Source organism: Athene noctua, chromosome 18, assembly GCF_965140245.1.
Source record: "Athene noctua chromosome 18, bAthNoc1.hap1.1, whole genome shotgun sequence".
Classification (NCBI taxonomy): Eukaryota; Metazoa; Chordata; class Aves; order Strigiformes; family Strigidae; genus Athene; species Athene noctua.
This window is the reverse complement of record NC_134054.1, coordinates 13,241,371-13,268,194: the sequence shown is the minus strand read 5'-3', so window position 1 is coordinate 13,268,194 and position 26,824 is coordinate 13,241,371. Positions and strand designations below refer to the sequence as shown.

At 54.9% G+C, this 26,824-nt stretch overlaps 1 protein-coding gene across 3 annotated transcripts in view; it reads left to right on the top strand.

Moving 5' to 3' along the window:
* The window catches only part of SLC39A11 (solute carrier family 39 member 11), a 434,680-nt gene that overhangs the window by 50,524 nt on the left and 357,332 nt on the right, over nt 1–26,824 (top strand). For all 3 annotated transcript variants that reach the window (XR_012634741.1, XM_074921803.1, XM_074921804.1), the window contains exons 6-7: nt 2,175–2,345; nt 21,402–21,471. Coding sequence is in view for 2 of the 3 variants with exons in the window: in XM_074921803.1 (XP_074777904.1) it covers nt 2,175–2,345; nt 21,402–21,471 (241 nt within the window). In the remaining variant the exon portion in view is untranslated. The remainder of the gene's footprint in view (nt 1–2,174; nt 2,346–21,401; nt 21,472–26,824) is intronic.

The following is a 26,824-nucleotide window of genomic DNA, read 5'->3' as shown; positions in this document are numbered from 1 at the left end:
TCCATCTTTCCTGCGTTCCCCCTGCAGATACCAAAGTCTGCAAAACGCAAAGCTTCCCCAGCAGCCACCGAAACCTCCGCTTTCAGCACTCATCCTGCGTTTGTACCTCGCAAAAACTGCCCCGAGAGCCCACGCTGCCCTGCCTGCCGCGGCGTGGCGGCTGCTCGGGCTTTAATTGAGCGCTTGGTGCTTTCTCTCAAGAGAGAAACGCTGGTGGTTTGTCACTTCAGTGCAATGCTCTTCTCTAAATGTTTCATAAACTGGTTTTCCTCCTCCCTGGAAAGCCCTTGGTGCTGGAGGGGGATTCCTGCACCTCTCTGCAGCCTCCCGTCACCCTGGTTTTTGTGCAGGTGTGAGGCTCTGCGGGGAGGGGGGGGGGCTCAGGGGACCAAGCTCCATCGTGCTGGCAGGGCGCTGGGTGCAGGTCTGTGGGTCAGTGACAGTGTCTGGGGCAGGGTCAGGTGAGGATAACGCTGTCTGGGGGGGCAGCAGAACGTGTGCCAAGCAATTAAAGTAATCCAGTGGCCTGGCAGAAGAAGGAATTTCATCTCTAAGTGGCTTCAGCCCTGGCTGCCCCGTTGCCAGGGCTCTGCCGTGCCAGCGTTCCCGTGGCGAACTGGACCAGCCGCTCCGCTGGAGCTGGCTGTCCTTGCTATTGCGTAAAAAAAATATTTATCTTTGTCCCCGCAGGCTGGAGTGAAGCTCTGCCATCAAATGTTACTGCGTGTTATTGTCTGGGCTGGGATTTGGGGACAGAAAGTATCTGGCTCCGTATGGCTAATGACAACGACGGTATTTATCTTGCTCTGTTTGCCGGGCGGCCGTGGTGGTGGCGTTTTGGGGGAAAATACAAGAGTTGTGGTTTTCAGCCCTGGTGACGCCGTGCGGGGACACTGGTGGCACTGGAGGTGGCAGGAGAGAATCCACCAAGAGCCACCTGGTCTCGCTGCCATCGCATGGGTTTTTAGCCTTTGATCTGTTTTCTTGGTACCAAAATTTATTAAATCCTTGGTTTTATTTTCTGCGTTGTTGAGGAGCGTTTTGGGATGCCTTCAGGTGTCCGTTTTTGTGTTACAGATGCCAAGAGGCGGAGTGTTGCTGACACCCCTGCTTTCCCCAGGCGACCTCCTGTGTCAATTTGCATGAGCCCACTTAGGCTGAGGTTCTTAATTGGCGCAGAGAACGCACGCTGAGCGCCGTGCACCGTGACAGTCGGGCATCATCCTGCCTCCAAAGAGCAGGGAAACAGTTGGCATTCCGTCAAAGCGGTTTCAGGCAGCTCCTTACGCTGCATCTGCGAGAAAAATCTTGGAGTAGGCAGGTCGAGGGACAGGCGAGAGAATTATATAAATCCAGGGGGAGAGAATTATGTTGTCTAAATGTCAGATCTTTAATACGAAGCCGTAGCTGTTGCTGTGTGAGGTTGAGGAATTCGTGCTCCTCGTTTCTTGGCTTCCCTTCACCTTTTCGTGCTGAAGGTGAACAGTGAAGGTCACGGGCTGTGTGGGCTTTATTATGGTGCTACCTGGGGCTTGGGTTTTAGTGGTGTGGTTTTAACTAGCTGGTTGAAATAGAGCCGATAGTAATGGTCCTGCTGGGAGCAGAGGTCTGGGAGAGCCTGGGGTTATCTGGTGATGTCTCAGCAAATGGCAGCAGCAGATCTTTTGGTGGCGGAACAAATAGTCGCTAAATACAGCTCAGTGCGCTCGTTCTGTGAGCGGGGTGGAATCCAAATGAAGTGTTGTGGGGTTTCCTCCATCAGCGAAGGCAGTGGAACTGCAGACCTGCCAGCTTTGGGGTTGGGATGGGGGTACAGTGTCGCTGTGGGTCCCCGTGGCTGCTGCCCTCAGAGCTTGTCCCCGACAGATCGGGGCTTTGCAGGCGGGTGTGAGCCCGGGGGTGATGCTGGGGGGCCAGGACGAGGTGGGGGCAGAGGATGAAGTTTTGTCTCAGGGTCTCCCTGGCCTGTGGGCTCTGTGGTCTGCGTGGGGGGAAACCCTTTACCCTAAACTGCAACGAAGGGGATGGGGAGCCAACACACACCCCTTCAGCCTTGCCTTGGTCAATGTTTTTCCTTTGGTCTCTGCTTTTTCCTGCTGGGAGGGGTGACAGGAGATGCCCAGCTGTTGGTCTGTCCCCCTCTCGGCTGACCCAGCTGTTTTTTGTGCCCCCAGACAAAGGTGAGAACGGGGAGCCCTACCAGAGGAGGAAGGGTGCAGGACTCAGCCTGCCAGACGGGCCCCCGGCGTTCCCCACGGGCAGGGACGGTGCCCCGCCGGCCGGCAGCAGCAGCTGGAGGAGGATTATGCTGATGATCCTCGCCATAACCATCCACAACATCCCAGGTAAGTCCTGTCCGTCTGTCCATCCATCCTGGCTCATGGTCAGCCTCTTCCCAGGGTCGGTGCTTGAGCATCTGCAGCCCCACTCGCTATTGCCAGCCTGTCGTGGGTGAAAATTGTAAATCTGAGGGTATATTGAGAAGGATGACACTGTTAAGACAACAAATTCTGGTCTTTCTTAAGTTTTCCTCTGGTCTGTGTACCAGCAAGAGATGCATTTTAAAGTGGCACTTCTCTGTGGGAGTAAACGCAATTGGTTTTTTTAATTTTATTTAAGGGATGAATTTTGCCAATAGGTGGAAAACTGTGGAGCCCCGATGGAGGGCTGCGTCCTGCCAGGGGCAGGACACTGAGACTGCAGAAAAAGATGCAATAAAAAAAAAAAAAATTAAAAATTTGTAACAGCTGAGGACACTCGGCTGCTTTGCAATTCTTGATGATGTTGAAAGTAATACAAGGCAGGCTTTTTGAATGCTTGCTTTTCTGGTTTCCTCTCCCCTCCTCCTTCTCTTCTCCTTCTCCTCCCCTTTTCTTTCTCCCTTCTCTGCTCAGTCTCTGCCTCTCTCAGGTTGTAGCCTGCGTTGGGGTGGGTGCAGGGGGAGTAGGAAAAGGCTTTTCTGTGTAACTTGCATCTGTAAACTTAGGGAGAACCGAGGAGTGCCTTTGGAAGAGTGGTGGTTTCTCCTTGGCAAGGGGGTAGCTGTTGTCAGCCGTGAGAGCTGCTGCAGCACAGGGCTTTAACCCTCAGAGCCGGGGAGGGGGCAGCTGCCTTGTGACATCAGGGTCCTTTTTAATTTTGAGAGCAGCTTTTAGCCGATGCCAGGGCATGCCTCTTAAATTCCACCACAGGATGGGCTTCCCAGGTGAGGAGGTTCCATTATGGGTCTGTAATCACAGGTCCTGTATTTCTCCCCCCCCCCGCAAAGGCACCGCAGGATTGAACGGCAGGAAAAAAAATCAAAGCAAACACGTCGTGGGTTGTCTCGGTGTTGGAGCTGGGCTGCGCGTGGGTGTTCTTCTCCTTGAGCACTTGTGAGCTGCTTGCTTGGCTCTGGGCACTAATTGCTTCCTTCTAGCTGGTCGTTGCCCTTGGGTGCTCCTGCTCCTGTGAATTTTCCTCTTTTCATCCCTTTTGTTTTTCTTCTTAGTTATAGGTCGATAACTCAGACGCCTTAGTTCAGCTCCATGTATTGCTGGGGGAGGCAGATGTCTGGCAGACGAGGCAAGTAGGGAGCTTTAAATTAGCCACACACGCAAAAAAAAAAGGGGAAGTGTTTGCACTGAACGAACCGTAATTAGATTTCATCCTTCAAATGAAGTGTCAGGGAGCCAGGGTGAAGAGCCGGGTGGCGTGTGCATCTCACTGCCTCGGGCTCTGTCAGCTGGGGATTCCTGTCTGTCACCAGTAAAAAAAGAAAGTTTTGTAGAGGAGTGAACAAAGTCTCACCCGTAGCAATAGGTTAATGGCAACATGGCCCTGGCTGCCACAGAGATGCCAGTCTAACCTTTTGTTGCTTCTGCAAGAGCACAAAACCACCCTTGGATGGTTACAGAGGCTCAGAAATTCTCTCTTGCATCTTAAAGGTCAAAATATTAAAGCTTAATATCCAGAGAGGTGTGTGAGAGCGGTGGCCTGCGGATGGTTCTGCTGCTCAGCTGCTGCCTGGAGGCTTGGCTCAGCCCAGCAGGGGTCTGGGGGTCACGGTGGGGGTGTCTGTCCCCAGAGTCCCCCTCCTGCTCGTTTCCAGCTGGCGTGTGCCTCTCCAGCAGCCCCCCAGTGCTGCTGTGGGGCCGGGTGGGTGACAGTGCCTGTCTGTGCTCGGTGGGGCCGCTCACCGGTGGCAGAGCCCTGTACCAACGTCCCCCCTTTCAACGGGGATTTGCCCAAAGTCATCCAGAAGTTACAAGTCGCAGAAGCTGGACTTGAGCCTGGGTCTGACATCGCGCTCCCCAGAGCCCTGCCTGCAGGTCACAGGGGTTTTGCCTTAATTAATAATTTAGATTGAGATTAAAAGAGGAGCTTGTGGCTTGCCCTGCTCATTGCCAGAGTCTCTAGTCTTTCTTTTAGACTGGCTCTGAGGAAGGATTTCTGTGCAGAAGGGGCTGTTGGGCGTTGGAATGGGCTGCCCAGGGCAGGGGGGAGTCCCCGGGATCCCTGGGGGGGTTGAAGAGTCGGGCTGAGCCAGCGCTGAGGGATCTGGGGGAGTTGGGAAGGGTCAGGGGGAGGGTCATGGCTGGGCTGGAGGAGCTTCAGGGGCTTTTCCAGCCCAGATGATTCTGGGATTCTTACATGAAGAAGCAGATGCTGGTCCAGCCTCTCAGGACAGCGCTTGGCTTGGCTTTTGCCAAAGCCCTTTTTCTTTCCTAGCAAAGCCTCAGTGATGCTCCTCCGATGTGCCACGGCCCCTGCGTGTGGCGCAGGGTTTGGAAACACTGTAATGCTCTCCCTCAATTACCATCCCCGGAGCGGAAAGCCTGACACTATAATTAGCGCCGACTCCCGCAGTGTAATGACACCTCGGTTCGCGTGCGGGGCGGCAGCGCCGGGGCTGGGGGAGGAGGTGGGAGGTGCTGAGCCGAGAAGTTGCGGGTGCTCAGCGCCTCGGCACGGCTGCCAGACGCGGGCTGCTGCCCCGCCGGGCCCCCGCGCCTGCAAGATCACTCGGCGCTCGCTTCGGCGGCAGCGCGTGGCTCCGGTGCGGTGGCTGGTGCTGGTCCCGCTTCCCTGCGAGCACGACGCACTTGCATGGAGCCTGTCATCGGAGGGGGGCCAGGTAATTCCCAGGGGGTTTTTGTCTCTCCCTTGTCGTCTTAACCCTTTGGGAAACTTGGCAGCCCTGGGCGGGGAGTGCAAGGCTCTGGGTGCTGCAGCCACAACAACCCCCAGCAGGGCTGCAGGCCTGGGGAGGAGTGGCTGGAGAGCTGCCGGTCAGAGAGGGGCTGGGGGGTGATAATGAGCCAGAGTGTGCCCAGGGGGCCAAGGAGGCCAGTGGCATCCTGGCTTGTGTCAGCCATAGCGTGGCCAGCAGGGACAGGGCAGGGATCTGAGCCCTGGGCTCGGCACTGGGGAGGCCGCCCCTCGGGGAGGGGGTTCAGTTTTGGGCCCCTCACCCCAAAAAGGCCATTGAATGACTCGAGCGTGGCCAGAGAAGGGCAACGGAGCTGGGGCAGGGTCTGGAGCACAGGTCTGCTGGGGAGCGGCTGGGGGAACTGGGGGGGTTCAGTCTGGAGCAGAGGAGGCTGAGGGGAGACCTCCTGGCCCTCTGCAACTCCCTGCCAGGAGGGGGCAGAGAGGGGGGATGAGTCTCTGGAGCCAAGGCCCCAGCGCCAGGCCCCGAGGGAATGGCCTCAAGCTGCCCAGGGCAGGGTCAGGCTGGCTCTGAGGAAGGATTTCTGTGCAGAAGGGGCTGTTGGGCGTTGGAATGGGCTGCCCAGGGCAGGGGGGAGTCCCCGGGATCCCTGGGGGGGTTGAAGAGTCGGGCTGAGCCAGCGCTGAGGGATCTGGGGGAGTTGGGAAGGGTCAGGGGGAGGGTCATGGCTGGGCTGGAGGAGCTTCAGGGGCTTTTCCAACCCAGATGAGTCTGGGGTTCTGTGAGGATGATGCAGCCGGGGGGTGACTGCTCCTGTCCTTGCTGGATCTCTGCTCTGCCCAAGTGCCTCTGACAGGCTGGCGGTGGTCTTGCCTCTCTGAATCTTGTGGTGTTTCACATCTGAGCCCAAACTCTACGACATCCCTCCGTCCGGTGGTTAAAACCCTCACAAGGACCAGGTCCAGCCCTGTTCTCCTCCCCAACTAGTGGGGAACGGGCTCCCTCTTTTATTGCCAGCAGAGCACAGTTTTATTTACTTTGAGCCCCATTTAGGGATGAACGTGTTCCTGTCTTGGCAGTGCATCTATCTTTGGTTTCAGGCAAATGTGCTGGAAGCTGGTTAATATGCGGGTGAGATAATTGAATGTAAAGACCAGCCTCTTGTATTGAGTTTGTATTTAGTGGGCTCTGCCGGCAAGCGAAAGGTTTGTTAATTTGTTCCAAAGCTGGGGCTGGCAATGTAAAGAATAAATTGATAATGACAGGAGATGCCAAACTACAGACTATTCCTGCTAATTAATATTCATATATGCTGGGTTTAGTGGAACATTAATTATGTATTTAATCAAGCCCTGTTTATTCTGGTTTATCTTTGTACCTTGGGTGGCTGTTATGCTGAAGACTTCAGATTAATTAAAATGTTACTGGTGTATCACAAATAACAATTAGCGAGGTGTGAGTTGAACCGCCTTTCTCTTTGCGCTCCTTTAGAAGGGAGGAGGAGAGCCCGGCAGGACGGAGCTCGTGGGGCTCCTCGGGGAGCTCCTCGGCGTGGGGGATGTTCTGCTGGGAGCCGAGCCGCTGTGGCGTGCAGGCAGGGGGGTCCCTGCTGCAGGATGGGGGTTCCTCTGGTGTGGAGGTGCTGCAGGAGCCCCTAACGCTCGCACCGCTCCGGGTGAGATGGACAGGACCAGGGCTGTGTTCTGCAACCACCTTAGCGCCCCGGGGCTCTCCCTGGTGCTCGCTGGGGTGTCGCGGGGGTCCCCGCCGACCCTTGGTGGCTCAACCAGAGCCTTGGTCATTTTTGGGTGGGAGTCTGTCAGGGCAGTGGGCATGGGGAAGAGGTGGCAGATGTCTGGTTGTGGTGGTGCCCTGCCTTGCTTTCCTCCAGCAGCTGGGAAACGCGGGTTTCTCTGCCACAAAACCCGCTCCGCTGATGGCAGGCGCCCGGCTGGGGTCCTGCTCGCTGCGGGGACCGCGATGCCTCGTCCCTCCGTCACCCCGAGGAACACCCCCACCCGCGCTCCCTCCTCCGGTGCCGCTCGCTCCTGGGGGCCGATGCCCGGTCTGGCTGCCCGCAGACACGAGGTGATGCTTCCAGCCACCCCAACGTTGCCAAGGAAACCTGAATTTTCCTTTTCCTCTGCGATGCTCTGGGGCCGGAGCGGTGTGCAGAGCGCGGTGGCCCCATCCCCAGGAGCCACACACGGAGCCGGAGCCGTCCGCTTTGCTCCGGCCCTTTCCTTCCTGCAAGAAAACGTCTTGCTTTTCCATATTCAGTCCTATCACTCCGTGTTTGCTCCCTGGTTCGATTTTTGCGACGTTTCTGCCTCGGGTGTCACCGTTAAGCAGAACTGTCTGGGAGGGAGCAAACGGGACATGGCAGCACCTCTGGTCCCCTGTTTTCCCCCCAAAATCTCACATGGCTCCACCTGAGGTTTCCTCTCCACTTGCTATTGCCAGAAACCCATTAAAAAGCTGGATTTTTTTTGTTTGTTTGTTTTTAATGAGAAGGAACAAAGCAAGAAGCAGGACAGAGCACGTGAGCTAAACACGGAACTAATTCACCCTTGGTGGTGAACGTGCTGCGGAGGGAGGGGTGGTGGGGTATCGCTACGGGCAGGAGGGAAAAGATTTTAAATGGAGAAACTTTTAGATGGTGACATTTACGGGAAGGACAAGTGAGTCTCCTGGGAAGCTGCACTGGGTGGGGGGAGAGGTCCCTGCACCCCTGGGTGACAGCGTCCAAGTTCATCCCCCTTGGGACTGTGCTTGGAGACGGCAGCAAGAGGCACCGGCACTGTGCTTTGGCACGCGGCGGTGAGTTTGGGGACCCTCCTTCTCTGCTTGCCCAGGAGGGAGAGATTTAGCCCCAAAACTCATAGGTTGGCTTCTGGCCAAGGCCTGGAGTTGGGAGCAAGATGATGTCCTGGGGAAGGTACAGCCGGGGGCTGTTGTGGAGGGGAGGGTGCAGGATTGACAGCGCTGGCACCCTGCTTGTGTCCCCCTGTCACCGGCCTGGCATCAGTGTCTCTGGGTGTCCTCACGTCAAGGCATGGCCGTGTCCGTTACTCACAGCGACAGCTCCTGCTGTTGGTGATCGATTTAGACCCAGCAGCTCCTGCCTGTCCGTCCCCCTGGCAGCTCTGTGTCGCCTCCCCATCCCCAAGGAAGGAGCAGGGTCTGGCAGCGTGGACTGCTGCCACTTGGATTTATCCTGGGGAAGTGGGGGCGGAAGGGAGGACGGCACCAAAGGATGGTAAATGTCAAATTGATTTGAAACACGCTCGTTTGCAGCTTCGCCTGGGAAGGCGGACGGCTCAGCTGAGTGCCCTCGGGCCAGATAGCGTGAGACCTGCCTGCTGCCCTCTGCACCTTGGGATTTGGCTGGGGACAGCCCCGGGAGTGAGAACTGCCCACGTAGATATGGGAGCTGCCCGGACACTTGCTTCCTCTTTATGGCTTCTCACAGCTTTAACCGCTTTTAATGTCCTTTTATGTGTCTCCTGCTTTATGGCTGTCTGGGGGAGAGGAGCCGACGGCACGTTTTGGTTCTGGTTGTTGGCTGGTGGGTGTTTTCGTGCAGGCAGCTCACACTGCAAACGGGAGCTGAATCCCCCGAGCTGCCGTCACCCCAAACCACCGGCCACAGGTGGAGGAAGGTGGTGGGGACCCCAGTGTTGTCACCCTGTGGCCACCTCCAGCTCTGGACAGTGATTTAGTCCCGTCCATCGCTCCTTGGCTGGCCTGTCTGCACCAGCCAAAGCCAGCTCCTGGCTTCGAGGGCTGGGGGGGTGCGACGTGCTGCGTGGTGCTCAGCAGGTGGAGACGTGTCCAAAACAAAAGGATATTTTCCTACGGGGGAGGAGGGAGCTTCACAGCGAGGTTTGTGCCTGTAGCACAGCGGGGGGGGGGGTTTGGCATCTCTCAGGTGAGCACCCTGCCGTGGTTGAGTCCGGGTTGAACGTGGTCTGCTGGGGGGGGGGGGGGGGGGGGGGCGAGGTGGGATGCTGGAGGCTGCAGTTTTTTAAACCTTAAACCAAGTCAGCGAGGTTCAGCCAAAGCTGGTCTGCCAGACCCGGATCAGAGCTGGTGTTTCCTGTGGTGGAGCTGGTCCTCGGCTGACGGGGAATTGGAGGATGTGAAGAGTTTGCCCTGTGGAAGAGGAGGGTGTGGAGAGCGGGTTTGTGGACGCCTGCAGCAGCGCAGAGGCTGCGCACTGTGCTGTCAGATTGCTGTTCCCCGGGAGGGGCTGATTTCCAGGCTGGTTACTTTGTCATTAGCAAAAATTGATTGAATTCATTCTCCTGGGATAGGCGCTCCCATGCGCTCCGCCTCCTGAGAGCAGGCTGGGGCAACAAATGTGATATTGCATCTCAATTATAAAGAAAAGTGATTATTTATATGAATATGCTCAGAGATCCATTAAAGGTTGGTAACATTCATTTTGAATGATGGGGTTTTTTTGTTGGTCTATTGAAATTGAGACTGGTTTACAATTGTTGACTTTAATATGTGTTGGGTACCCACTGAGCTTTGGCGGAGTGTGAGAACTGGGAGCCATTTAGCTGCGTCGATTAATCCGTGTCTCGCCTGCGTGATGCTTCTTTCTGAAATCACAGCAGACCTCCTTCCACTGTCACTTCTGCTGGTTGCGCTGGGTGCTCTTGGAGCACCTTTGATTTCTACTGAAAGGCATTATTTTTAGTAAGAGAAAGGAGGAAAAGATTTCTCTGCACCGTGCGTTTCAGACAAGAGGGTGGAAAGGAAGCTGAGGGTAAGGATGGTGTCTGCGCGTGCCGTGAGCGCATTGTGCAGCGATTTGATGGAGTTCAAGTGCTGCAGAGGGTCAAGGAGAGTAGAGGGGAGTGCTGGTCCTGCCACCAGCACAACCCAGAAGGCTGGAAAGATGCACGTTTGAACAGTCATGAATTTTTCACAACGCTTTCTGCTCCAGGGAGAAAAACCAGCCTGGGACGTGGCTCTCTGAGGCTGCTGCCCATCGCATCTCTGATTTGATTTCCAGAGGGGCCCTTCGGGCTCGGCTGCGTCAGGGACCGAGCGGTTGTTGGTTGCAGTGATGCTGTGACGTGATGGCCCTGCGAGCGGCCGGGGGGAGAGGAAGAAAGGTCAGATCAGCTGCAGCCCACAAAGGCAGAGCTGGGTGTTCAGCCTTAACCCGAGTGTTTCGCACGGCGCTGACTCACGGAGGAGCGTGGCCGCACGTACGCGCTCGCTCTGGGAAAGGTTGTTTTAACCTTTCATTAAACCTCCCATTAATTGTCGCCTCATCAGCACATATTTTGACATTTTCATCTATTAAACACCTCGATGGATTGAAACGACTTGCTCAAAGTCGTTAAGCTTCTGTGTGAGGGGGTGGAAAGCGTGGGGAGGCGGCCGCCAGGATGAAGGATGCGGGCGATGCTCTTGGCAGCCGTGGGACAGCTCTGCCCCGCTCCTCTGCTCAAAAGAAGATGCCACCAGCAAAAGCCTGGTCCTGTGAAGGCGGAGGCTAAAAAGAAATCCTCCTGTGAGCACAACGGGGCTCTCCCGGGTGCTTGTGCACACCGTGCATCACCATTTCCCTCTGTGTGCACCCAAGGGCTGGGTGCCCCTCTGCAGAGCAGGGCTGGGAAGGGCCCTGGCCCAGCCTCTGGGCTGCTTTCGGCTCTGTGGCCTCTGGCTTGGCTCCCTCAGGACTTCCCCGTGCTCCTTCTTTTCCCCTTGCTTCGGGTTCAGGGCGCCTCGGGAAATGGTGCCTGAATAAGAGCCCGATGTAAAGATGATTTCACGTCTTACGTTTCCTCTGCGGCCCGGGGGGTGTCGCAGCCCATCACGCTGGTGCCATTAAAGCGGGGGAGAGCGTGGGCAGGGGGACGAGAGCCGTGGGCTCTCTAATGCCCCGCTGGCAGCAGCTTGTATTTCAAAAACTAATTTGTAGGCAGACACCTGGAAAGCCAGCGGAGAACTGATAATGTGCCTTTATCTCTGCGGCATCGTTTTGAGTTGGTGATCGGTGTTTTGTAAGCGGTAACGGCCACGAAGATGGCAAAAGCCAATTAAATACAGTACTTTCACCAGCTGAAATGAAAGTCACTGAAATATGTATGTGGAAGCGCCTTTTCTTTCTTATCCCTGTCAGATCTCGCAGGTCTATTGCATTAAACATCAGTGAGCCGCGGCCTGAGGAATCATTTGCATGCTGGAAGTGAAACATAAATATCCGTGAAGGATTCAGGTTGTGTGGGGCTGGGGAGAGCCCGTTTCCAGCGCAGGTTGGTCCCTGCTTTTAGGGTAGTTCTGCTTTGTTAATTTGGGAAAGAGTTTTCTTCTTTCAGGGAAGCATCTCCATGATGAAGGAGCTTTTGGGATGTTGGGTGGTTACTTTAATTCGTTGAAATCGGGTACTTCTGGTGTAAGCAGTGGCCGTTTGGCCTCATCAGCTCCCGTCTGGCCGTGGCAGCTCGATGAACTGACACGATTTGCTCCACGTCGTTGTGCTTTGGTAAAAGGGGGAGCAAAGCGGAACAGGATGAGCTGCTGTGGGGGTAAACCAGGAGGTCCCATGAGGGGAATTGCCTCCTGCTACCCAAATTCCACCTTGTTTAATGGACACAAACCCTCGAGCAAGGCCACGGGCTTCTCTCGGGCTGTTTTTTCCCCGTTTCTATTGCCGGGAATCGCCCAGAGTCACCCTGTGTCCCATCCTCCCAGGTTTGCTCTGCCCAGCCCGTGCTCCCTGGTCCCCTCCTCAGGGTTTCAAACCCTTCAGCTAGGCCAGTTGCACACAGGTGGGTTCACTGGTGGGAGACCCCAATTCCAGAGGCTTTTTTCAGACACAGCTCCTGTGGACTTGCCCGGGACCCCCCCCAGGGTAAAGAATTGGGGCTTAAAATCCCCTTTTAATGGCATTTTACCTCCATGGTGCCACCCACAGCAATGGGGTTTGGCTCTCTTTGTGTCAGTGCTGCTGTTAAGCACCGGTGAGCTGGGGATTTCGACTGTTTGCTTTTCCAGGCGATGGCTGGCTCAACCCTGTCACCGTCTGCTGTTTTTCATCGCCTTTTGCATAACCTTGCTGGGACACATCCACGAATCCCTGGAAAACTTGAAGGCAAAGCCGCACCATTAGTTTTTATCTTTTGAAATCAAAGCGGCGGAGCTCAGCTGTCTGGGCACATCAGAAGCTTTTGAGATGTTTCACCTTCTTGCAGCTTAGTGTACGCACGTCACAGGCCTCAGCCGCTGCTGAATTGGTGCTTTGTTAATTCCTCTAACGGGTAAACTCCTGAGTCATTTACAGAGCTGTCCCTGGAGCAGGAGAGAGGAGCTAACATGTGATGCTGAAGCAGGTCAGTGGTGGCTTGCCTGCAATTCCTCTCCATGCTCAAACCGCCTGGTTCTGCTGTGCTTTCCCCCTGCCACTGGTCCCACAAACCTTTACCAGTTTTTTCTCCCACGCACCTTTTTTTTTGCTCCTCAAACACGGGGCAGGCACTGCAGAGCTTCCCATCGGTACCAGCCGTGCTGGAGCTGGCAGCTCTCTGTGTGATGTGCCCAGCCTCGCTCACACGCTTTAGTTGTTTGCTCCCTCCGGGGCACTATGGTGTAAAATAGCACCAAAACGGGTTTATTTCTCCTATTGCTTTTTTCACAGGCAGCATTTTGGAGGGGTGGAACAGTGAGGCTTTGCGGGGCAGGATCTGTGGGGCTTCGTGGCTCTGCCTGCATCTGCCTGTGGTTGCAAATAGTGGTGAGAATAATGATTGCCCAGAACTGCTTTGTCTGAGCAGATTAATCCAGCTGGTGCCTTGGGTTTTGTTTTCTCTGTCCTGTCACCGTCTGCTGGCAGGGTCAGGATGCGAGCGCTGCGTGGGCTGCGGCGTGCGAATCCGCAGGGGAAGGGGCCGGGGCCACTTCTCTGTCCCGACCATACATCCCTCAAACAAAAGCTCTTGTTTGTCAGGAACCCGGGGGACGAATGAATAATTCATACTGCAAATAATAATACATGCCACCATAAACTGCAAATTAATCATTTAGATTTTGTCTTTGTGTTCTGCTGAAAGGATTTTTGGTTAGGGTAATAATTAGGAGTCATCTGGCCTCGTTAGTTGGCTGCTTCTGCAGGGCTGCAGAGAAGGCATAAAACAAGTTGAAATTCTGCTTGGCCAATGTGACTCTGTCACAGCTCGTGTTGGTGTTGGGATCTCTGCAGACAGCTTGTACGAGTGGCTGAAGGGCTCCCTTCAGGTCAAGCTTAATAATAATTCATGACAGTGTAATGCTCGAGGGACTCCTGCGCCTTTGCTCCGTCCACACCACAATCTGCTGCTGCTCCCGGATCCTTTCCACGTGCACGCTGAGAGGACAAGGACTTCGCCATGGTTATCCCCACCGGGACAAACCTGCCTGAGCCCGGGGAGCTGCGTCCCACCTGGGTGAGCTAAATCGAAGCCAAACTCTTAACGAGCAACAATCTTTTATAAAAAGCTGCAGCTTGTTTTGTTTTCATTAAGCAGCGCGGTAGCCGTGACGGCTGCTGTCTTTAACCAGCAGGGGTAGGTGTGTGGTACACGGGTGCGTGGGCCGTGGCGGTTTTGAGCGTAGAAAAACTTACACGGGCTGATGGGGCAGTCCGTGTGGGTCTGGAAAAGGTGCCTGTTTCATCCTGCCTTTGGGAACTGGGGCTGGGGAGCCAGGGCTGGGGCTGTCAGGGGGTTTAGCATCCCCGTGCTCTGGTGCCAGTGCATTGTGCTGGAAGTCCTGGGAGGCCGGGAAGGTGCTGTCAGTGTCCCGAGGAGCAGCCGTGTGGGTCAAAGCAGGAGGTGGGTGGTGTCTCAGGGCTCCTGTGCTGCATGGGGAGGTGGAAATCCAGCCGGGCGGCTTCTTACGGGGCAGGGGGGTCGTGCCAGGGATGCAGGTGCTCTCGCTCAGGAGAGCCCGTGGTTATGGATGTGGAAGAGAAACACGATGTGGAGAGCGGCTGGGTCAGCTGCATCGAGCAGCAGGTCAAGAGTGAGAGCACTCACACCGCCGTAGGATCTTACCTTGCCTTTTGGGGGGCAGCCGGGGCTTTGGGGAAACGCCACCGACCAGGACTGGAGCTGGTGGGACGTGCTGCCTTGTGGGGGTGGGTGGTGGCTAAGCAAGGCCACCTCTGGAGCGGTGCTAGGGTTTGTCTCAAATGCAAAGAAATCCCCTGCTTTCTGTCTTGGTTAAATTAAAAAATTAAAAAAAAAAAAAAAATTCAAAAATGACTTTAACCTTCTGCTTGCTAGTCTTCTAATGGTGGATACCTAGAGACAAGAAAATCACTGAAATCCCTAGAGGGGCTGGAATTCAATCTCCCGGGAAAAAACTGAGTTTGAATAGTGGCAGCAGGGACATGCTGAAATTCTAATAGAAATATAAACCTCATTATAGCAAGATTAATTTCCCACTAGGAACTTAACAGTTCTTCAAAGAGCAGGATGAATAATTGATGACATGTTGGCATCCATGGTACCTTCCTAAAGGAAGCGTGTTCATTTGCTGACCCAGGAGAATTAGCTTCATAAATCCTCCCAGGAGGAGATAACGTCACTCACGGCGCTGTCAAACCTGCCACCGGGCTCGAGGTGCTGGTGGGGGGACACGGGGTCTTGGTCTCGCCGGCGGAGCGGGGAGGGCAGCGGGTGCAAAGCACCGCGGAACGTGCAGCTCTCGCAGTGTTTGCCATTACCAAAGAGAAGGCCTTGGGCACCGTGTGTGAGCCCTGCAGTGCTTGTTTCGTTTGATCAGGGGGTGCTCTGTTTGATCAGGGGGTGCTCCATTTAATCCGGGGGTGCTTTTGCAGTGAACCCGGTGAGGGTATCTCTGGCCCTGCATCCGTGTTGGCGCCCACAGGCCTGTGTTGCGTCAGATATTCGTTAGCTCATGCGAAGGGTATTCTCAGCATCGCACACTCTGAAGGCAAAGAGAGGCATTTACTGCTGTTAAATCCATAATTCTTGCCATTTCTTTCAAAGCTCTGCAGGCACAAACCCCCGCTGAGCCGTGTTCTCCTTATCTGCCCCAGAAATCCGATGTCCCCGGCAGGCAGAGCCGCGGTATTTCTGCTGTAGGCAGAAATTATTTACAAACCCTGATTCCCTCTAATCTTTGCCCTCCCTCCGAGCCCAAGATTTTTGTCTCTGTTCAGCTCACAGGAACTTTGAGTTGCTTCTTGTTTTCTCGGCACCGTGGATCCTCCTCCCCTGCCTGGCAGGGCCGGGCAGCATCCCCAGAGGAGTTTCCTACGTGGGTATTTTTGTAGGCAAAGACACCCACGACTGTCAGGTCTGTCTGTAACCTCCCGGCCACGCTCGGAGGTGAGAGGAGGCCAAGCAGAGGGAGGTGAGTGGCGTCGCCGCCTGCACCACAGACACAGGTCGTAGCGGCGATCCCAGGCAAGGCACGAGCTCCGGGATGCTGCGACGTCATTTGCTTTATTCCTGAAATCCTGCCTGCATGATGACAAACTGATTTGGAGAGAAAAGAGGATTTTTAGTGCTTTGTTGGTTTGTTTTTTTTTTAACATTCCTGTAGGTTATTGTTCTCAATCCACAGCCTATGCTCATTTTCCTGCTCTTTATGGCATATAAGAGTAACATAATAACTGAGGTTAATTTACTTGCTGCTGTAATCTATCAAGGCCCCGTGAGCGATTCTTGCTATTTACTTGTTTGGATTTCTAGGGATTCTGAAGGGCTTTTATTTTCAGTTGGTTTTGTGAGCAGGCCTTCTCCTGAGGATTATGAGTGGTTTCCTGCAGTGGCTGCGAAGCTCATTTCATGCTCGAAAATGGAGCTGGTGAGGGCAGGATCTCAGCGAGCCCCACGAAACCCAGACCCTGGGTTTGCAGGAGGGTTTTTCTGGCTGGTGATTGAGCTGGAGAGCAGGCGGCGGAAGGCTGTGATCCCTGCCTGGCTGCATAAGCTGCCCTGAATAGGATTTAAAATCCCAGCCTGCTTAACTTCACCCGGTTCTTTCAGCTTGCCGAGCTCTCGCGGACTGGGGCGGTGGGTGATAAGGGAGAGGTTTGGTGGGATGGAATCGGCCGTTCTGCTTTCAAGTTGAGCCTTTGAACTTAAGGCTCGTGTGGCATTTGCAGTCGGAGGCGCTGGGGCACGAGCCCCACTACGTGACCCTGGAAGCGGGCGCCCTCCCCACGGCTGCTCCGGGCAGGGCTGGGGCTTCTCAGAAAACAGACACAGGAGAGCCCGAGAGCAAAGGGACAGCGGTCAGTGCTGTGGGCAGCAGCAAAGGGGAAAGGGCAAAACCCGATTTCAGACCAGGGAAAGCGAAGCAGCTTCGTGGGTGAGCTCAATCTCTCTTAGTTTCCCAATTTCTGCGTGGTTTGGGGGTTTCCTCCCCTTTGAGCACGTACAGCACCGTCACTGGGTACCTGAGCAGTGAGTCCGGGCTGGCTGGAGCCAGCTCTGTTAATGACTGAGCCTTCTGCTTTCAAAGTAGAAGCATCTTTTCAGTAAATCTCTCCTTTTTAAAGCTATTTGTGTATTTTGTACGTTACCCTCGTGCAGGTCTTTGGAATCGGGGCTGGTTAGGAACTGGCAGCACAGAACCTCGTCCAGGTGCCCCAGGATTGTCCCACGTCTACTGTGGGCTGCCTCAATGCCACTGCCTGAGCGAACATTCCTCTCCTCTTTTCCCTGGAAAGTGCAGCACCAGGGACTTTTTTTTGGGCTAGTCCAAGAGCAAGACACCTTCCTGCAGCCCAGAGCACCACGGTGATGCACCATCTCAGGAGCCCACACAGTTCCCGTGGTGCTGGAGACCTTTGGCTTCCCCAGGAACATCCCAGCGTGGAGTGGGAGCATACGGAGCTTTCCACGCCGAGGGGGAGGAGATGGATCAGTGCCGGGCCTCATCCCAAAGCCCATCCCAGCCAATTCCTGTGCTCCTGTGGATGGGAGCAGACGGGAACATTGTCGCTGTCCTCCTGGCTCGACGAGACAGAACATCTTGTGCTGTTTTGCAGCTCTGCTGATGGGGCACTGAAGTGAAATTAAAGTAAAAATAAAAGCAGAGCTGTAACAGCATGCCACACACATCTGAGTCCCCTCTGCTCGCCGGTGCTTGAATGCCGGTGGATGAGCATCGAGGGAGCCGGGGACCTCAGGCCAAGCGTGAAGGTGCCAGCAGTGCTGTGGGAGCAGCGTGGCCTTCACTTCCCTCCCTTGGCTGACGTCCTCCTCGCCAGCTTTTCGTGCGCTGTGTCAGTCTCTCCTTGGCTGCTCCACTTGGTGCTGGGGCCGTCGTGTCACGCCGTCACCTCCTGCCTGTCCGTGGTGCCTCGACGTGACTCTGCTGTTTAGCTTTGCTCCTCTCCCCTTTCCGTGGCCCTTCCCTCTGCACCGGCTCCTCTTTGCTGTCGTGTTCCCTCTTGGCTTTTTCTTTCTGAGTTTTGAGCTGATTGCCTTCCCTATGAAAATGCTTTTTGGGCTCAGAGCACCAGCCTCACTAGCCATGTCCCATCTCCTGCTGTGCCTGTGGCTACCATCTGCGTGTCTCTGGAGGAGGGAGCTGGTCCTGCGCAAAGCGACAGCCAGAAGCGAGGGGGAGTGTGGAGGAGGAGGATGGGGCTTGGTTCCGGCGATGCTACGAGCTCCCAGGGCAGGGAAAACGGGTTCCCCTTGGCTTTGGAGCTGGTGGACGGTCCCTGGTGCTGTGAAGACGCTCTGGTTTAGATCAACTCTGCGTATCAGACGTAGGCTGGACGGACACCGATGGCTATCACACTTCTCACCCTCGCCACGGCGATCAGGAGGTGGCCATCACACATCCTGTAGCTGGGAGATCTCCATTAACAACGGGAGACTCTGTAGTGACACTCCAGCATGGTTATCGCTTTTCAGTTTGAGGTTTTGAAGCTTTTTTTTTTCCTTTTCTTGGAAAACAAGCAGAGAGGAAAACATGCCTTTGCAACGAGCACTGCCAACTGAGAGGTTTGGGGCTGATCCTGAAGTTAGCGTAGGATTAGTCTGATCCCTGGGTAATGCCTTATCAGGATAAAGCGTCTTGAATTGTAATGCCAAGGAAGCCCAAGAGAGGTAAAATCCTTTTGTTTAGTTTAAATAGAAGCGTTTTCTTGACAGTGGCTGAGATCAGTCATGTTTTTCTTTCTTTGTTCTGCGACAAGATACGAATTAACATCCCAGCCTGGTGCCTTCACCGTGCGAGCTCTCCAGCTAACGGGGTTGTGTGGGTGCTCCAGCCCTTCCAGCTCCATCGCCCGTTGCAGGAGGGGCTGGCAGCTGCTTCGGCCACTGAAATCCTCGGAAAGGCCCTTTCTGACATGGGAAGGTTTCCTGTGGGCCGCCCGCCTGCCTTCCACCCTCTTTCACATCCTAAGCTGTGGGGCTTTTGCCTTGCCCTCCGCACAGTGGTGGCCCACCACGAATCCTTCAGTCTCTCGGTGTTGCCCGGGATTCTGCTGCTCTCTGCATTTGCTGGTGATGGTGCCAAGAACCAGGAATTTCACAGGGACTCTTTGTTTGTGGAGCTGATGTCGGAGCCTTCGGTGAGGGATCTGCTCTCCCATACCCATCTCCGGTGACCTCATGTCCTAGTCATCCATTTGCAGAGCCATCAGTGCAGCGTATCTGTAAGTGGTTGACATAGAAGCATTAACCTTTCTCTTTTTGTACCTTTTCCCACCTGAAGAAGCCGCCTGGGCTATTTATAATTTGAGTATGTGCAGAATACCTGAGAGAGGGGCTGCAACTGGAGGGCTGAGCTGGCTGTGAGCTTTGAATGTGGGCAAACTGGCAGCCAGCTCTTTCAGTTCGTTTTCCCCATAAATAAATCTTGGTGTATCTGCTTGCTTACCTGCAAAACTGAGTTGTTTTGAGGTTTGACATCTTTAAAAGAGGCTGAACCTCTGTTGCTGAAGCCGTGAAATTATTGTGTAGTCTTGGCAGGCTTTTCTAAAAGAAATATTTGAAACAAATCTCAGCAGTGGGATGAGCACATCACACGTTATCTACTAGAGAGAATTAGAGGTTTCCCAAGGCTCAGCAGCGGCGATGGGATGTGCTGGGGTCCCTGCTGGTTCTGGACCACGCATGACACCAGGATTGCTGGGCTGTGAGTTCCCATGGGATGCTCCGGGCTCAGCAGCCCGTTGGCCAGTTCGGGGTCGGGCTTGTCCTCCCCCAGCTCTCGTGTTGTCTCGTGGGACATGGGGACCTGGGCAAGCCCGTGCCCAGAGGCTGCTGCGTCACCTCCTCCTCTCTGTGCTGTTGAGCATCTCCACCGTGCTCAGGCTTCCACCATCAGCTGTTTCTCCCTCTCCAAATAAGCAGTTCACTACGCACCATCTGTTGATTTTAATTTCCCATAATTTGTTTCCATGTATATGATTTGTACTTTCATTAATTGTGCTGCTGAGTTTCTTATTCCCCGAGACTTGCTTTTCAGCGGGGAAATGATTGTGGTTTTTCCCTTCTGTCAAAGCTATTTTGGTTACTCACACAAACGAGCACTTTTGTCCTTTGAATTTTGCTCTCTGGGCAAGTCTCGCTTAAAAAGAAATCTTTCAGAACAGTGCCAGACCCATTTGTGTCTTCATTACATCCTCCATACTGAGCACAGCCATTAAAGGTCTTTAAAAAGATCTGCCTCCCAAATTTTATTTCAGTGCCTGCGGAGCAGAGACCCTCGAAGCCGTCGCTGGGGGCAGGTGCAGCCCCTGCGGCGATCGCGGGACAGCACGAGCGCTTCCCACGAGCTGGGGAGCCCTCCCGGGTCCGGCGTGGCCTCGCTCCTCGGGCTGCTTCACTACATGGAGTTATCAGCCAGTCGTGGGTTTTTCGGGACGATTCGGCGTCTCCTTACCCCGTAACCCTGCACGCAGGGTTGATGGTTTTCCCTGTCTCCACGCTGAGCCTCGGCATGCGCCTTGGATCGGGGCTCGGAGGAGTTCTGGAGCGGTGCAGTGTTCCCGTGCTCGGCCTGGACTCGGGGATGCAAATGCTGCGATTATCCGAGTTAGTGCTGCTTTTTATGGTGTGTTTCCAAGGCAACTGGAAATTCAGAAGACCACAAACACACACACACGGTCCTCTTCTTCTGAGACCTTATCCTCCAGTTCACAGGTAAACACTCTCAGTGACATTTTCAACCCGTTTGAATGCTCATCTGGATAGTCCCCACTGTCCCCTCGTCTGGCTGCCAGCAGCCAGAGCGGGTAATTGCCTCCTTTGAAGGCTGTAAAACCCAGCCAGCTACACAAACAGGTTTGCTTTTGTTCTTTGAGTGTTTTTCCCCCCACCGCCTTGCTCGGAGGGGAGCGATACCAGAGAGGCTGCAAAAAACCCCCAAAAATGGGGATTTTGAACAAAGGAATACAAGAAGCAGCGGTTTGATGCTTTCTGAAAATATTATTTTTTTCTGGAGGGATGAGGGAGCTGTGCCGGTGGTGGGGGGGTAAGAGAAGTTTGAGGAAGGGCAGGAGGGCAGCGGGGAAGGATGGAGCGGTTATCCCTGAGGAGCTGCACGGAGGAGGCAGCGGCGGATCGCAGGTCTCCTAGGAAGGCTCCTCGGCTGGTTTTCTTTGGCATTTGCGGGGTTAATCTAAATTAATCTACAAGGTGGGAATTCTCTCGTGGAGTTTGGTTTTCCTTCTGAAGCCTGCACAGGTGTTGTGCTGGTGTTTGGGCACGGGGAGACCAGACACCGGGGAGGTGGCACCGCTGGGAGCCGGGTCCCAGCTCCACCCAAATCCCGAGGAGTTCACGGGAGAAATTGGTGTTTGATTCTTCTGCAACCCCCCGCGGCACCAACTCATCTGCACCTCACAGAGACACCTCTCTGCAGAGAGGTTTGCCAAACCAGAACCTTTTTGGGCAGATTTTGGTGTTTTGCACTGCGATGCTCCTTATTAAAGCAACATTTCAGCTGGTGCAGATTGTGGTCTTTTCCCCTCCAGCGCACTTATAAATACAGAAATCTCTCCTTTCTGTCTTGGCTTCCCAAGAAACTGTTGGTTTGGGTTCATAGTGAAGTACCTTAAGCAGCATGGGAGGATCTTGCATTGAGCTCAGATTAAAAGAATTTAGGTTAAAGTGAGAAGGGTACGACCCAGCCTGGAGTTGTGCTCTCCTGCTCGCGCCGGTCTTTGCTTTGTTGAAGCACAGGAGGAGGGATGGTCTCAGGGCCATTGTAGGGTTTGACCTTACTGGTTTTTTCCTTTCTGTTTCAGAGGGTCTGGCAGTAGGAGTTGGATTCGGGGCTATTGGAAAATCCACATCTGCAACCTTCCAAAGCGCCAGGTAAGCCACAACTGCATGCATCAGGTTTTCGTGCGCCTTGGCCTCTTGGAGGTTGTCTGTCTGTCCCCCATTGCTGCTGAGCCCCGGGTGGTTGGAGACGCGTTGACTGAAACTTGTCTGGAAGCGCAAGTGTGGGCAGAAGGAGCTGTTGTGTTTTCCTAGTGGTTGTGCTTGTCAGACGTGACAGAGAAATGCTGAGATTTTCCACAAAAGCTGCATCCCCAGTGGGTAGGAGCAGCTGCCGGAGCTGCTGGAAAGCGTGTGGTGGCTTTGTTTTCCATTCCTGCCAAGCAGGGCCACTAGACTCTGTAATTTATGGCAATAAAGACCCTCAATCCTCCTGACATCCCTGTTTGCCTGCTCCAGCCTCGCCAGCAGCCGCTCTCGCCTGGTTCAGTTTTCGGCAGCACCAGCAATTGCCCCGTGCAAAACCAGTTGCGCTTCTCTCCGGGACTGGTGTGAACACGGCGGGGGGGTTAATTCAGGTCCTCCAAACTGTCCGGGTCTGGGGTTTGGATGTTTGGGTGCATTTTCATACCAAGCAGGAACAAAACCTGGGTGTGTGAGGTGGGTGATGATGGAGAGAGCCCTGCTGCTTCCCCGCACCCAGCCACCCCCGGCAGAGCTGAAACTGGGCTGACGTAGCTAAAGAAATGGGAGAAAGGGAGAAGTCTGGTGCGAAGCGGGAGCTGGAGGAGCTGCCTGGGCTCTGGAAGAGCTGCTGGCACCTCTTGGTGGCTGGCTCGCAAACGGCACCCTCCTGCCGAGGCTCCTCGACCTGCTGTTACCAAATGTTTTTCTTTTTCTGTTTGAATTTTCCACCTGAGGCTCGTGGCACACCACGTTCCCTTCGCCCTTTCTTTACCAGCCCCACGCTGTGATTTGTGTTGTTTGGGGACACGCGTTACGTTCAGCCTGTGAATAACCTGTCCAGCCCTTACAGCTTGTGGCCGAAATTGCTGTTCTGTCTCAGCCACCTTGTTCCTGCCGGAGGATCTGGGCGGCCCCGGGGCTGGTTTTGAGCCCTCCAGGGCTGTCCACCCCCTTCTTTGGCCGAGCACAAGCTGCGCTCTCGAGCAGAGACCTGAGCAAAACCTTCTGTACCCGATGCCCTGTTAATCCCAGGCTGGTGAGGGACCCATCCTGATATAGCATGCTGCCCCTGGCGCTTGGATGGCAGCAGATACCATCCAGATTTGTGGGGAGACAAGCAGCTCTAGACACCGCGTTTCTCAAACCTTTTGAAATAAAAGGCTCTTCAGAAAGTCTGCAGAGACTTTAGAGATGCTCGAACAAAAGGACTTTTTCTCATCAGCTGCTCAGTAGAAGCTAAGAAGCCAGAAGCAGCTGGTTCTTTCTCTGTATTTACAACAGCATTAATCATGTTAGATGAAAGGTGGAGTCTGTACCATGAAAATACCAATGCAAATTTAGTCAGCTGCGAAAGGAGACAAAATAACTTCATTGCCATCAATCTGTCTGTCATCTGCGGGCAGCCCAGAAAGCGCTCGGTGTAGCTGCTCCGCCGTGAAGCCATTTGGAAATATCCAAGAGTATAATTTGAGGTGGCTAATTTGTGTTATGTAGGCTTAAAAAAAACACAGCCGTGGAATTATACTTGATGTGAGCTAACGTGAGAAATAGAGCAAACTCTTTTGATACAGCCAAAGGGGAAATTGCTCCTTGGCCAACCTCCTCTCTTAGGGACACAACAGTCGTGGTCCCCCTCGTGTCTGTTATTTTGAAATAGAAATGTTTATTTTGAATTATTTTGAAATGTTTTAATGAAACAGCTGGGTGACTTGTTTTACCTCCTTCATTCCGCTCCTGCTCCCCCCTGGGTGTGACTAACCGCGTTAGCACCGAGCTGAGCTGGAGCTGGGCTGAGCTGCCTCTCGGGAAGGCTCATTCCTCCAAACCTTGAATCGTGCAGAAGTATTTATTAACGGGCTCAGAGCCCGAGCAGAAGATGCGAATGCCTGGGGATGCTGGTAGATGTTTCCAGCGCTGGCTGGGACTTGCCCACGCTAACCAGAGGACCTTCCTTGCTGCCTTGTGCTGGATGCATAAATGCTGCCTTGCCTGGGGAAGCGCTGCCTGATTGCCTTGCTCCCAGAGGGGTGAGATCTCGACAGGAGCCTGAATTCATTCCAGCTCGCTGGAGGGCCCTGGTGAAACCCAGCCGTGCTGTATTCCGAAGGGCTGTTTTCAGAGCCACGGGCTTTGCAAATAAGCAGCATGTTTGCAGAGAGACGATTAGGAAGAAGGGGAGAGCACCAGGCGCTCCGCAGAGCGCAGCGGTGACGTCTGGGCGTCGCGAACAGCCGGGTGCTGCTCCGGCCAGCTTTGCTGTTGAGGAGTTAACACCCAGTTCTTGAGACCTTGCAGGGATCTGGTGAGGTTTTTTCCTAGGCTGAGGACTTGCCCCTGTGCTGGCAGTGGGAAGGTTTCTCGGTGCTGCCTGCTCCCTGCCCGCAGCAGGAGGGGTGCTGCGGGGCTCCTGCACTTGGGGCTGGTGCTGGTCAGAGCTCAGCCCCGGCCGAGCGTGGCAAGGGAACGTTTTTGGGGTTTAAAGCACAGTGGGGCTGGGTGTGCTGCAGAGCCGGGGTCGGCTGGGAGCCGTGGTGGCTGGGAAGCACCAGCACAGGCGGTGGAAGCAGAGCACTGTGGGCAGAGAGCCACAGCGGATGGCCCGAGTCAGGGAGACACTTGGAAATTTGGCTAAAAACCAGAAAAAGGATGATTGGGCAGCAGGGTGGGATTCTCACCTTTCAGAACACCCGGTGCTTTGCATGTGTTGGCATCACCCCTGCCATTCCCTGACTCTCTGGGCTCTGGTGGGGTCCTGCCTCTGCGGGCAGGATCTGGCCCTCTGCACCCCAACTCCCCGGAGCATCTCGGTGCTGCCCGCCAGCCCCTGCCCGCACTCGTCTGCGTTTCTTTGCTGCCACCGGGTGTGCAGGCTCCGTTCCTGCGGTCTCGCTGCTCCACGGCTCCCCTCTGCCCTTGCCAGGGTGAGCCCCTGGATTTCAGCCCCCCCATCTTGCGAGTTATTTCTTTTATGGGGGGGAACCCGCTTTATTTGTCCTGTCAGAGGATGCCCGAAAACGCGGTCCCGTGCCCGAGGAAGGTGAAGTCTCAGCAGTGGGCTTGGATCTTCACTTTTGTGTGCAGGTGGGTATCGGTCCTCGCTCAGGCCTTCTTTGGAAAGGTGATGTGGGTTTTCTGGCAGTTTAGACAGGGCTTAGGACAACTTAACATCTGCTTTTGGGGTGTTTCCCGTGGGGGGTGGCTGAGCTGCTGTTTGTCCTTGGGCAGGAGCATCCCTCCCTGCTGCAGGACTGTGGTTCTCCTGCCCAGCTCCTTGCAAGGATAAAACCATCAGAAAGTCCCACGGGCTGGCAATAGCAGCTCAGGACAAAGCTGCTGCCATGACAGAAGAGGAGCGAAGCCCCAGAGCGGGCGTGTGCCCGGGGTGGAGGAGCAGTGCCTGGCGTGGGGCGTGCAGCGAACCCCGGGAGGGGAAGGTCCCCTCCAGATGTGAGCAGGGAGGCGTGAGCCGCTCCTGGCTGCCTTCCAGGCAGGAAGGTAAAGAGAAGGGCAGCCATATCTTTAAAAAGCTGCTTTACCTCCCCCTCTTTGCACACTGTAGCATGGGGGGAGGAAACCCTCTCCACCTTGTGTGGCTGATTTAACAGGAACCAGATGGGGCTGGAGCTGCTGAGATCAGGCCGGGCTGAAGTTGCACTTCTCTCGGCCGCTCTGGGGATGCGAAGCGGGCAGGGGGGCAGGCAGGAGGGCAGGTAGGGCTGGTGCACTTTGCCAGTGGCTTCCCCAGGGGCCGGGCCAGGTCCCTGCTGCTGGCCAGGCTCCTCACGTCCCCCCCGCCAGGGCTGTGGTGCAGGGGAGCCCCTGCCATCCCCTCTGGACCACGTCCCTTCCCTCGGGACCCAGGAGCTGCAGCATCTCCATCCCACATCCCCCGCCCCGCCGTGGGAGCTCGTGTTCTGGACGGAAACAGGAGTGGGGGGGGGGGGGGGGGCAGGGTGTGTACTTGGGGACCTCTTATTTTTCTCCCCTTTGAGAATCAGCACAAGGGGCTGGTTATCCCCCTCCCCATCCCACCCATCATCGTGCCTTGGTGTGATGACTGGATTTGGGGGGAGCAGTGGGGGGGAGCAGGGATGCAGGAGCCTGGTTCTGCTTCTTGCCCCTTAAAAATCCTCCTTGTGCTCTTTGCTTTCTGAAAGGCAGCTTGTGATCGTGCTGTATACCAGCACGCAAAAGCCAAATCCCTTTTCTTACAGCGCGTTGCTTTTTCTTCTGATTTTTTTCTCTGTCAGAGAGGAATTCACCATAATATTAATTTCCTTGGTCAGAATCACGGGAACTCCTGAACATACCTGCGTTATACTGCAGAATGAACAGAAAACTACTGTAAAAAGCTTGTGCCAGCAATTTTGCTTTTAACAGGAGAAAGGTTTGGCAATGTCTTTAAGGACCCACTGCCCTGAGGAGGGGGACAGAGGGCAAGGCTCTGCCAGGGGACGAGCGGTGAAAGCAGGACAGTTTCTGTGACTGGTCTCATCTGCGTGGTGAGCCTGGACAGCTTCCTCTGCTGGCTAATTTGGGGAGGAAAAGGGAATCTCTTGTACAATTAGCTTTGAACAGTCTGGATTTTCTCTTGCCAATCCCTCTGTGGCCGATCTGCTCCGCTGTCAGGAATCTGAGCGCCGTGTTTCCAGCAGATAGGATATTCCCTGCGTCACCGGCTGGCAGCAGAGGCAGGGAGCGGGTGATTCACTGGCTGATATTCCTGATTTTCCCGTGGCCCAGCTGCTTTCTAGCTGGGATGTGAAGCCTGTGCATGGGGGTGCCCTCCCAGGGGAAATGATCTTTGAGTGCTGGTTCTCCCTCGAGCACGGGTACACGGGTCTCTCCCTGCAGTCTCCGTGTTTAATCTCTCAGTATTTCATTTTGCAGCCTCAGTGTTATTTTGATGTCATTTGTGTGTATAATTTAAAAATTAGTCAGACTGGAAAATCAAGCCTGTAGCTACTGGGAGATGCTCTTTTCTCCCTTCTCTGGCTCCGCTGCCCTCGCTGTCCCTCTCATGGCCCTTTGTGGTTTGGTTCAGGCTCCCTCCCCGTCCTGGGACGTGAGCACCACGGTGCCTGGCTGCAGCCAGTCTGCAGGGCCGGAGCATCCCCCGAGGACTGGGGTCCTGAGGGCACGGGGGTCCCCGGGGATGAAGCTGCTCTCTGTTCTCACGCGACACAGCACGGGAGCTGCGGGGCCACGGGGTGCTGCGGCGTTAACTCGGTAAGAAAGCAGCTTTTGTCACGGCACGAGG